At 36.6% G+C, this 12922-nt stretch overlaps 1 protein-coding gene across 1 annotated transcript; it reads right to left on the minus strand.

Annotated features, from left to right (window-relative positions):
• Window positions 1–11891, minus strand: LOC132121298 (SWI/SNF-related matrix-associated actin-dependent regulator of chromatin subfamily D member 2-like). The gene is made up of 13 exons (XM_059530571.1): window positions 11466–11891; window positions 10188–10384; window positions 7990–8032; window positions 7786–7908; window positions 7505–7624; window positions 6767–6862; window positions 6093–6194; window positions 5353–5514; window positions 4071–4168; window positions 2318–2453; window positions 2073–2195; window positions 1883–1984; window positions 1–1607 (listed from the first exon to the last, which is right to left on the minus strand). The coding sequence occupies exons 1-13, from the start codon at window positions 11631–11633 to the stop codon at window positions 1554–1556; spliced, it is 1524 nt and encodes a 507-aa protein (XP_059386554.1). The 5' UTR covers window positions 11634–11891; the 3' UTR covers window positions 1–1553.
• Window positions 11892–12922: the final 1031 nt, after the last annotated feature.

Consider the following 12922-nt stretch of genomic DNA (forward strand, 5'->3'; position numbering starts at 1 on the left):
TTCCCCTTTATGAAAACAACTTTATTGTTTAAAATACTTCAATTTCCCAGTAAAAAAAAATACAAAAGATAAGCATTTGATTGATACAAAAATAGAACACAGAGCTTAAGTTGTAAGAACTTAATTGCATTTACATAAAAAAGGCTTAACCCGAAAGTAAATCAAAGGTTGCATTTCAGATCAGCATTAATACTGTCTGAGAAATAAAGTTATAAACGAAATGCAAGTTCAGCTCTATTGACTACATCTGTGACATGTTGTTGATTAACACAAAATTGTTTAAACTTGTCCCTCGGAGATGTAATTAAGTCAGAATTTCATTATCTACATAAAATTTTAGTTTTTTTTAACACTATACGAACTGAAAAGTCGAAAGTATTTTCTGTGGCAATCAGCAGCATGTCACAAATGCTGTTTATAGAGCTTAACTTGAACCTGCTATATCCCTTAATGGAAAATTCAACTTGCTGTCATCAATACTTAAAAACACAAATGACTACACCAATATGAACAACCACATATAAAATCCAACTTAAACAGAGACTTTCCATTGGCTTTTTGGAATGTATAAGTACACACTGAACTGAACTACTTATGAGAACGTATAAAATATGGCTTTGAATACCTGAAAAAAAAAGAAAAAGAAAAAAACACTCTGCACACCTGAAACACTATCTTTCAATAATTGTGTCTCTGCCAAACCAGCAACCTTTAAACCTTAAAAAAAAAAAAAAAAAAAAGACCTTAGTAAACACTGACAATACAAAGACAGAAAGTCTGGTACACTGAACTAAAACAGCTGGACAACCAAATGTGCTGGATTTCCTGTTGGGGTGGAAACACAAAATCATGGCTCTTGATTGCAGTGCAGCACATATTTTCCTGAGAGACCAAATGGAAAAATCCACAATATTGAAAAACATTGCATTTTCATTACTAATCTTCTTAACTATACGTAACTGCATCTTAACTCAAAAAATTTGCAATTAAATTGTGAAAATAGCCTTTGTGGTCACTAAGAAACTTTCAAAAATGAAATGGCAAATGTAGATTGATTTTGGCAATTTCTACTACAAACACAAAAATTATGAACAAAAAGAAGCTTTGTTGCATCAGTTACCTATAAGGGTGTTAGCCAATAAGCTACATTACTGTATATCATACTGTAAAATATAAAAAGAGAGTTGTATTAAACAAGATGAAAGCAAAGATGATTATGTCAACAAACTGAATCAAGAGGAACATAATCAGGATGGCTCCTTTTCAGAATATATAAGAGAAGACCAGAGAATGAATGCAAAGGAGGAAGATACGTACTGAAATGTTCCAGTTACTGAAAAAGCATTTGAAATGTATATGGCCAGATGTGTGTAATGGTACAAAAGCTGCTTCTTAAAAGCTGTTTATGACAAGTGCAACATACCAAACAATGCCAGCAACCAAAACTTATACATTAAGTTCCTCCACTGGTTCTAAAACATAAAGCTTCATTCTCAATTGTATTTGTTGAGACAATTTCTCGGGTGACTGTAGATTTGGGAGTCTGAATCTTCTTAAGTAAGTCGGATTCCCAGTACCTGTTCCAATTCTTGTCTCCTCTGCTGGACCTGGAAAAAATAAATAAATACACAATTATAGATACTATAGCATATTGGGCCAGTTACATAAATAGCCACTATGTTAAGACTGTATCTAAAAAAGAACTAGTTTGATCAACTAGCAGTTAATCAAAGAGTAATCGGTCTTCAAATTAGACCAATATACCTATTTGTAACTGACTTGAAAAAGTTATGAACAGTCTTTTTAAGACCAGTCGAAGCAGGTTAAGCAGGCAACCAACCACTGATGTGCCTTGCAATGGAAAGAAATACAAAGTACTCACCTTTGAAAATATATAACGTCCAACAGCTTCTTTGACCCAGGGTGAGTGGTAAAACTCAGTTTTTCTCTCCTCTTCTGGATTACCCACAGTATCTGTCATTAACTGCATAAACCAAAACAAAACATACATGAATGGTGAAAGGCAAAAAAATGAAGGCTGAATGTAATCCAATGAGGTAAACTGAAAGTACTTTGAGGTCTCGGCTCTGAGACTTGAGCCAGTCCTGGATGAAGTCCTGTGGGTTGTTACTGAAGCTGAGCATGAAGTCTCTCTGGGTCTTCAACTGGTTGATGGATTCAATAGTCTCATGGATCTTATGGAAAATTTAAATGTTTGGTTAAAAATAGCCCCTCTATATGTATGTAACTTTAGGATGGGTGGGAAATAATTTACATGAGGTGTCATTTATGTCCTTGCCCACACACACACACACACCTTCATCTCCAGGGTAGTGATTTCCTGTTGACTGGTTGTGGATGACAGGAAGCTGGTCATCTGAGCCTTCAGAGGGTCATCCACCTCAACATCGATATCAAAGCATGCAGTCTTCTTCTGATCATTGGGATCCACACTGACAAAATGATATAGCAATAAAGCAGCCTTTGGTCAACATAAATAGATAATATTCATACCACTATACAAATATATATAATATGTATTTTACACATTTTATTTTTTAGAATAGTTTTTAAAAACATGAGATGGAAGAATGGGTATTATATGACAATTGAATACCAAAAATGTTAAACAAATCAAAACTTCTTTCAATATTTTTTCCCCAAGTTTTCCAACAGTATTAAAGGGTTATTTTAGCCAAATATTAAAATTATGTGATTAATTACTTACCCTCATGTTGTTCCAAACCCGTAAGACCTCCGTTCATTTTCGGAACACAGTTTAAGATATTTTAGATTTAGTCCGAGAGCTCTGAGTCCCTCCATTGAAGCTGTGTGTACAGTCTACTGTCCATGTCCAGAAAGGAAATAAAAACATCATCAAAGTAGTCCATGTGAAATCAGAGGGTCAGTTAGAATTTTTTGAAACATCGAAAATACATTTTGGTCCAAAAATAGCAAAAACTACGACTTTATTCAGCATTGTCTTCTCTTCCGTGTCTGTTGTGAGAGAGAGTTCAAAACAAAGCAGTTTGTGATATCCGGTTCGCGAACGAATCATTCGATGTAACTGTATCTTTTTGAACCAGTTCACCAAATCGAACTGAATCGTTTTAAACCGAACTGAATCGTTCTTGACTCATGAACGAGTCAGTCTATTGTTCGTTATCTGGCTCGGCTCGGTGTTCATCTTCAGTTCTCTCTTCACAGCAGTTCAGTCAGTGTACTGTTTGAGTAAATGAATTACTCCGGGATATTGGTTTGTTTGAACTCAGAGGGAGTGTCAGACACATTAAAAAAGTTAACAGCTTAAGTCATTTGTGGATTAATGCGTATTAGAGACGCGAACCATTTAAAACGATTCAGTTCTATTTGGTGAACTGTTCAAAAAGATCCGGTTACATCGAATGATATGTTCGCAAACCGGATATCACAAACTGCTTTGTTTTGAACTCTCTCTCACAACAGACACGGAAGAGAAGACAATGCTGAATAAAGTCGTAGTTTTTGCTATTTTTGGACCAAAACGTATTTTCGATGCTTCAAAATATTCTAACTGACCCTCTGATGTCACATGGACTACTTTGATGATGTTTTTTTTACCTTTCTGGACATGGACAGTATACCGTTCACACAGCTTCAATGGAGGGACTGAGAGCTCTCGGACTACATCGAAGATATCTTAAACTGTGTTCCAAAAATAAATGGAGGTCTTACGGGTTTGGAACGACATGAGGGTTATTAATGACATAATTTAGATTTTTAGGTGACGGTTAAAGATCCCTTTAAAGGAGTTGACATATATGCTGGACACAAGTTGCTTTTCCTTCCCTATTCTGGTAAAGTCACCAATTTAAAATGGATACAATTTTACTTTTGCTCAGAAATTCATATATAGGTGCAAGCTATATTCAGAAACATCAGTGTGACTGAACTTTGGACTGGTAAGTTAAATATTTGAGTTAATAATTCAGACATTTTGATTAAAGTGAAAATATTCTTTCAAAAGAGCATGTAAAGTAACTGTTGAGTAACAAAAGAGAACATTCAAAACAGAAACCACAAGCACACACCTGATGATATGATTGATGATGATGGGGTCAGGGTGCTGAAGGAGGCCGGCAAGTTTCATGGGGATATCCGAAAATCTCATCCTAGGGCAGCCAAAAATCTGCAGGATTACAGCAGTTCAGTTTAGTTTCATGGCTCAGTATACAGCCACTGAGTTTGTGATCGAGGTACCAATCACGTGGTTGCCATTGCATGAAGTGTGGAATAATTATCTCAGATCAAGCACTTCCCTGTCCAAAACTGCCTGCACTATGCAAGGTGTTTCAATAAAGTTGCTAAGCACTTCTAAATAATAGACAGGGGAACTGCCAAGTCTCCATGATATTCTGGAGCTGAATTACAGAAATTTCCTATCTTAATTTTTTTCACACAGATTTGAAATTATCATGGTTTCTAAAGATGGAAAGGATTCTGCATTTTGGATGCTTCTGTCATACAGTCCCTGATCTCTACATTTGTCTTCATCCCCTCCTCCTTGTATACTTGGCCAGCTTAAGGAAAGATCTTATGTTGAGAGGAAGGATGGAAGTAACATGGGAGCTAATGCAGTGTCGATTGTAAACATAACAGGGGAAAGTGAAACCAAGTAATCTGATTCCTTTGTGTCAAGAATTCTGATCAAGTGGAAGCATACAGACTACAAAGAGAAACGGGCAGAGAACAGAGCCCTGAGGACGCCTCTGTTGACAGGTCAGGAACAGTGGAAAATTTCTATTTCTAGAAAAAAAAAGTCCTGCATTTTGGATGCTTCCGTCATACAGTCCCTGATCTCTACATTTGTCTTCGTCCCCTCCTCCTTGTATACTTGGCCAGCTTAAGGAAAGATCTTATGTTGAGAGGAAGGATGGAAGTAACATGGGAGCTAATGCAGTGTCGATTGTAAACATAACAGGGGAAAGTGAAACCAAGTAATCTGATTCCTTTGTGTCAAGAATTCTGATCAAGTGGAAGCATACAGACTACAAAGAGAAACGGGCAGAGAACAGAGCCCTGAGGACGCCTCTGTTGACAGGTCAGGAACAGTGGAAAATTTCTATTTCTAGAAAAAAAAGGCCAATTGCTATCTATCACTCAATAGGATGTGAACCAATGCACAGCTGTGCCAGTAATACCAATGTCTTGGAGACAAGTGAAAGCATGTTGTGGCAGACAGTGCCAAATGCAAGGCTTAGAAAATAAGTTTTTCTTTTCTCATGAGTTTTCAACTGAGTTTTAGTGTTTTAAATAATTGCTAGAACAAGCTGAAAATAATTTCCTGCCAAGAGGGCTAAACATTTTGGGTACCTGTCTGAAGTATCGGTTGCAGATAATGTACTCTTTCTCATGGCAGTCTTGTAGCTTGTTGCTTTTGATGTAGAGCCACAGGGCCTGCATGATGCTGGCTCTGGTCTGAGTGTGGACACCCAACAGTCGAGCCAGGCGTGGATCCAGCTTATACTGCGGAGGCTAAGTCAATTAGAAGGAAAAGTAAGATAAGATGAGGTCATATCATTAAAGAGATGCAACTAATACTCTGTAACAAACAAGCTTAGGAAATAAATTAAATTGAAGTTTGATTTCTTCTAAAGACCCCATTCGTTTTTGGCTTTTAATCCATGTCTGTTAATTTTTTAGGCTATTTATATGCTAGTGTACTGCTAAAAGTAGACAAAAGTATATTTTTTATTGCTGTTCAAATTTACATTCATTCAATCCACTGAAGGGAAATACATCACTGGTGACTAATCTACACATCGCTGACTAGCCATTGAACTCATATGTTTAATTGGTTCTAATGCTCAAAATTATGCTTCCAAGAACAACACATACAAAGAAATCTTGAATGCAGTGTGAGCAGATCTAAATGTAATAATTTTAATTTCACTTTAAATTGCAACAGTCGGAATAGAAATACAACTATGAAGGGGCATTTTTTGCCCTTTTTCTTGAATTTGGGGTGCATGTTCATTTTGATGGGATTTTTGCCCCAAGCCTATATATGTGTGTGTGTGTGCGTATGTGTGACATATACATGTATGTGATACCTGGTGGTCTAGCATGAGAAGGAGAGTACATTTCACATTCACATCCCCTGGTCTCTTCACCTGAAATCCATCTGTCTCCTGAGTTGTAGGCATTCTGTGCCACTAAGACACACAGAAAACATTATGAATACAGATGTAATGACGGAATTTACTGCAACACAATAAACAAGGTTGAGTAAATGACAACATTTTCATCTTGTGTTTGATGAGGTCATCGTGACCACCAGGATTTCAAGGGATAGTTCACCCAAAAATGAAAATTCTTTCATCATTTACAAGTTGCTTTCTTATGTTAAGAAGATATTTTGAACATTGCTGGTAATCAAACAGTTAGTGGGTGCCATTGACTTTTTTTTTTTCTACTATTGAAGTCAATGGCAACCACCAACATGAGGGTGAGTAAATGATGACAGGATTTTCATCTTTGGGTTAACTATCCCTTTAAGTAGATTAAATTATACTGTGGGACATATTAACTCAGATTTGTAATTTTAGGCTGACTGTAAAAAGAACTAAAAAAAAAACACCCGGACCTTTTTTAAGTCAGTCATATGTATATACATATATGTGTATGTGTGTGTGTGTGTGTGTGTGTGCGTGCGCAGTACCTTGACAGACCTCTAGGGTTAAACCCAGGTATTAAACTATGAATTTAGAGCTCCGTAATATCATACCTCCACCAAGTGGTTGTCTGGGCCATAAAGTTCTTTGTCCAGTTCAATGACCAGGCTTTTAAAGAAAGATGAAAACTTTCGTTTCTGTTTCCCAGGCTAAGGATAAAGACAGAGAAAAAGAAAGAAGGAGGTTAAAGCTCATGCTGTTGATTGATACTGCATTGTTAGGAGCTGACCACACTGGGGGGGGAGGGGGGGGGGTTATTTTAGAAGCAGCACACACAGCTATTGCGCAAAGCAATGCTTTGCCTGTCCCTCCCTTTGCAGTACCACTTGACTTATGACCACTAAGGTAGAAAGTAATCAAAAGAAAGAAAGAAAGAAAGAAAGAAAGAAAGAAAGAAAGAATCATTTCCTCTTTTCATGTGGCGTCAGCACAGCCAAAGGCCTTCACCTGGCAAATATCCCCTTACACTTTATTTTTGGACTAATTTCATGAAAGGGGCCACAGTTTCAATTCCTTTTCCTCAGAGTTTGGGAACATGGAACAACTTAGAACACATCTGGTTTGAAGGAGTTAGCTGAGGACATGAGCCAGTGCAGCTAAGCTGGCCAACAGACCAAGAGACTCAAGACTGCCAAATAAAAAGCATTAAGAACAGGGCCGACACAGTCAGCTTTATCTACAACTGTTGCTTGCCATTAAACACTGCAAATAGAAATTCTTTATTGTGTGATCTCTGACCTTGTTTCAAGTTCACATTTTTGCCAACACACATAGTGAAACTCATTACATACATCCTCCAGGAGTTTGCCTTCCACACGAAGTTCCCATGATGCCACTTTTTCAGCCTCCTCGCCTTCTGGCTTGCCAGGTGTGTACGTATTAGAAATGTAGATCCTCAGTTTACGTTTTTGCTGGATGAGCAGAATAAAGAGCATAGAGATAATACATATTAAATCTACTTATTCAAATATATTTTACTTTTCCTATAGAAATGTAACTTCAAAATGTAACTTAAATGTAGCTGAACTAAGAATTAATCTCTGAATTGCTAACTCCAGTCTACCACATCTACCGTGATGGGCTTTTTGATGGCTTCCTGTATCTCCATTCGTTTGCGAGCAATGGTCTGGTCCAGCTTTCTCTCAAAAGCCAGAAGGTCCATATAAGCCTGAGACTCTGGGACCAGATCCCTGATCTGAAGAACACCAAAATTATGAGAAAGTATGTACTTCAGCATAAAAAAAACTGTGATTAATACTATTCTGGTTAAACTCACCCTTTGTGGGAGGACTTTGTCAGCCATCTTACGCCTCTTCACCCTGAAAATGTAGAGCAGATGTGTTAGAAACATGACTCAACACGAACATATGTTAAAATGTTATTTCAAATCCAGAAGGCACAGTTTAAAGTCCTAGAGATCTGAAGTGGATGCCACATAATTATTCTTAAACAAAAAAATTTTCCTCATGGAATTTACAGTTAAACAATTATTGTTATTTACAGCAATCATTAGAAAAAATTGAAAATTTTCCTTTAAGACTGATTCTGCTGAAATGCTCAATCATTTAAACGTAGCAGAAATATTTGTATTTAATATTTAGTCTTATTTGACAGTGCTTTGTAGCTATTGATAAGAGAGTTTTGCTAAATACATAATTCTGCACATAGTTTTGCACATAATTCTGCCAACAAAAATAAATGAATAAATAAATTAACCAATTCCATTCGGCTCCACTTATAACCTTATACGTATGTAAAAAAGAAAACAATTAATTCATACAATTTCTAAGGAACCTCTGTTATCTTTTAAAATAAAACTAGATTTTGACTCAGGTCCCCATGAATTGTAAAGGTGTGGTCACATTAGCAAAATTTTGGGAGACGAAAAAAGGTCTACTGCCTATTGCCAATAGAGCGTGCAATAGGGCTGCACGATTTGTCGTTTAAGCATCGATATCGCGATGTATGAATCCACGATAGTCACATCGCAGGATGTGTGATGTAGGCTGTCGTAGTTGATCCGTTATTCATTAACAGTACGGGCCAGCTGCTCCCCGGCCCTTGACGAATGTGATTCGCGGATTAATTGAGAGAGAGAGCGAGAGAGCGTGCGCGCGAGAGAGAGAGAAAGAGAGCGAGTGAGCGAGCCCCGGCCGCACGCTCACCGTCTTCAAACAACACGAGCGCTGTCTTGCTCTCTCTCCCTCGTGCATATTAATCAAATGACACAATGGTGTCGATGTTTAAATCATTTAAAATGAGAATGTGTGCTCACCCCATTTTTGTTTGTTAGAAAAAATTTGATTAGATTTCATATCGCAATATATATCGCAGAAAAATAAAATATCGCAATGTAACTTTTTCCCAATATCGTGCAGCCCGAGCGGCAATGCATGTCACTTGTCAAAGACATAAGTTTCAAAACTATTATTTCTCTGTAGGTGAACATGCCAATTTTGTGAGACCAACTTTACCATAAGCGAACTCTTTGTGAGGAACTTTATCGGCCTTGTGCGAAATACCTAATCGCACAGACTCCTATTAAAATGATTAGATTTAGTTTGTTTACATCGCTTTTTCGAGCCGCTCCTTATGTTTATGAAATTTTCACTTGTTTTATTCTTAAAAACTAAGAGTCATCTGATCATTTATAGCACATCTCTCCTCAACTACATAATAATTTGACAATCGTAGGTATAAATTGTTCATGAGTGTATCACAAACAACCAAAGTTTAATATTTATGGTTAAAGAGATAGTTCACCCATCATTTTCTGCAGAACATGAATCATGATATTTTGAAAAATATGGGTAGCCAAAAAGTCTTGGTGATCCCATTGAGACATTTCACAAAATATCTTCTTTTATGTGTGACAGAATAATAACAAAAGTCATTCAGGTTTGGAATGACATGAGGGTAAGCAGTTAATACCTTTGCATGTTGTGGTGTTCAAAATGCCTCAGCAGCAAACATCAATAATATCAAATAAATCTGCCCCATGGCTCAGTCTTCTAGCTAATATTATGAGACATCTTTAAACCATTTTTTAAATTCACAGCTATGCTATGCTTCTTCAGGAAAATGAAACAAATGAGTCTCTGAGCTAGAAGAACAAAGAAGTCTTTGGTCTCCAGAAACAAATGCCCATCTGGTGGCAGATGACACTTTGGGTTCATTACTAGACACTTTCTATCACAAAGCAGAATCATATCATAATCATTTTTGCTTTAAAAGCTCTTCTTAGATTTAATATCATACTTGACATTCTGCTCTTTTTTAGAACCAGACCACTATATTGCCACATTATGAACACATCTAATACAGACTTACTTGAAGCTCCAATAATAAAACCTTTCTTTGTTTAAAAGGCCTCATTGCCCAGACTCACATGGTAACTTTGAAGAGATATGAATGCTACTGTAACTTTAAATATGTTGCCATTCATGCACAAACAATTATACTCAATGCACTTACCCTCTTCTCGGACCCATAGGACCCCCAGACTGCTGCTGTTGATGCTGAAGGAGTCTCTTCCGGGCAGGGTCCATCACGGCTTGAGGCATCCCAGGTCGCATGGGCATGGCTCCACTATAAGACGGTCCAGGTAGAGGGGAACCCATAGACCCCATGCCCCCCATTGGCATTCCCCGGCTGGGTGACATACTTGGGCGCTGTGGGTGTGATTTGTGTATTACTATTGTGACACTAACAAATAGCAAACTGTTATTATAAGTAAAGCAGTGAAAAAACTTTATGTAGGAGTAAAAAAGAAGCTATTCTGAAGAATGTTGGTAACCAAACGGTTTATGGTAACCACAGACTTCCATGGCACAAATAAAAATACTATGGAAGTCAGTAGCTATACCAACAGTCTTCAAAATATCTTCTTTAGTGCTGAACAGAAAAAAGAAACTCATATAAGCTTAGAACGAGAAGATGGGGAGTAAGTGATGACATGATTTTCATTTTTGTGTGAACCATCCTTTTTAAACATTATTAAAATCAAATGTTGTAACTGTTAATATTGTTCCCTGAGCTAATATGAACTAACAATGAACAGTATTTTAATTAACAAATGTTAACTAAGATTAATAAACACTGTAAGAAATGTAAGGCTGTTTTGTTGATTTTGGTTCATGAATTTAAGCAACATCAACTAATAGGACCTTATTGGTTCCCAAAAATAACATATACCATGGTACAGTTATTATATCAGATTGTTTTTAACTTTATAAGCTCATGACATAATGAGTTAGTGGATACCATATAACGTTACGAGGCACATGGGAGGTAACGTTACTCAACGGCGTAGTAAATACTATGCTATTACAAAGGTATATGTCCAGTCCAAAGATAATCGTAATACCATGGTATATTACAAAATGTAATAGTTACCATGGCACTTTTTTTGTTAGCTACTAAACCAATTATTTGCAGGCAACTTAACTCAAAATAAAGCACGCGCGTTGTGGTCACGGTGGGACTCAAACGCGGAAGTACATGTTTGTTCTTCGACGGCTTCACTAAACAGTGCTCTTAAAAATAATTAATTCAAAATGTAAGTCTTTTCTCTTTATATTTATGTAAAGCAGCATCCTTGTATTACCTGACAGTGTTTATTGTCATAGATATGCTATTAAATCGTCGTTGTTGCAAATGGCACTTCCTATTTTAAGGCAGAAGGGAAGACTGAAGCTATGGCGTGTTGCTAAACACTTCAGAGAACGAATAAAGAGTGGTTTCGACACTTACTTGGAGATACTGGTTCGGGGTGCTGCCCATCCCTCTGTAGGGTGAATTCTGCGGCATTGCTGGCATTCTCATGGCGCTGCTGTGACCCGGGTTCATGGGGTTCATGCTGGGGTTTATTGGGGTACTGGAGTTGACGGGGAAACCTGATAAACCCAATCTTGAAGCCATTTTTGATTATCTTTCCCGCTAATAATTGTTAAGAAACAAATCCGAAATCGTCCCTGAGTCACTCTAAAAGCGTTTAAATTCCTAGTGACTGCATCGCGTTCAAATATCTAACTTTCTTCTGTCTCTAATTGTCGATCGATGTCCGTTGAGCGTGTCAACTCTTCCTCTAAAAGCATGTCAAACACCCATTTATATTAATGGTTACCTCTCAACAACATTTTAAGAGCCTGACCAATGTCTACAGTTATCAGTGTGTGTGGCTTCTCAGATCTCCTCCCTCTGGGTTGCCAAATAACTTTCACTTTTAATCCTCTACCTAGGCGACAGCTTATGTTTCGTTTTGTTTTTTAAACAGTTTAATTTGGTGTACAAATAATTTTTGTTTCGAATATGGAAATGCATCTCATACCCGCTGTCTTGATGCTGCTCAATTTGTTGTATGAAAAGTTTTTAAAGTTTTTTTTTGCCTGGTCTGCCTCTCCTGCCTAACAGCATCAATGTAAAAATGATTATAATGAATTTCATTATAAAATCATCATATTAAGCATATGGGCACGTGCAAATTTGTGTGTGTTTTTTTAAATAGTTCCAATTAATTATTTTATTATTTTTGTGCGTTTAGCCTTCACATGCAAAATTGTACAGGAAATAAAATAAAAGAAATATATATAAAAAAGCCAAAAAGTGGTTAAATAAACATTTAATTCTGTACTTAAAATGTTACTCACAATATTTTAAATGTTTTAAAAACATTTGCTCATGGATCAAGTAATATAATATAAATTAATTATATATTATATATTTTGGGAGCAGAATAAAAAAAATAAAAATAAAAATCCCTAAAGGATGTTTATAAATGTTCCAAATACATTAAATTTGTTCATTTGATTCGGCTGTAAATACAGACAAGCAGTGATAAAAAAAAGAGTCTAAAAAGAGTTTATTTAAATTTTAATAAAATGAAAACTAAAGGAATTTCAAATCACATGAGCCAATATTTAATTCACAATAGAACATAGATAACGTAGCAAATGTTTAAACTGAGAAATTTTACACTTTTATCCACTTAATTAGCTCATTTAAAATTTAATGCCTGCTACAGGTCTCAAAAAAGTTGGCACGGGGGCAACAAATGGCTAAAAAAGCAAGCAGTTTTGAAAAGATTCAGCTGGGAGAACATCTAGTGATTAATTAAGTTAATTGATATCAGGTCTGTAACATGATTAGCTATAAAAGCTTTGTCTTAGAGAAGCAGAGTCTCTCAGAAGTAAAGATGGGCAGAGGCTCTC

Source organism: Carassius carassius, chromosome 39 (assembly GCF_963082965.1).
Source record: "Carassius carassius chromosome 39, fCarCar2.1, whole genome shotgun sequence".
In the NCBI taxonomy this organism is placed as follows: Eukaryota; Metazoa; Chordata; class Actinopteri; order Cypriniformes; family Cyprinidae; genus Carassius; species Carassius carassius.

Bases quoted from the DNA above. Each gene is read 5' to 3' on its own strand.
- LOC132121298 (XM_059530571.1), bottom strand. From the start codon at position 11,633: ATGGCTTCAAGATTGGGTTTATCAGGTTTCCCCGTCAACTCCAGTACC. The intron at 4,169-5,352 runs GTACCCAAAATG...GTAATCCTGCAG, and splicing joins GCAACCGATACTTCAGACAG to ATTTTTGGCTGCCCTAGGAT. The intron at 1,985-2,072 runs GTACTTTCAGTT...TGGTTTATGCAG, and splicing joins CTCAGAGCCGAGACCTCAAA to TTAATGACAGATACTGTGGG.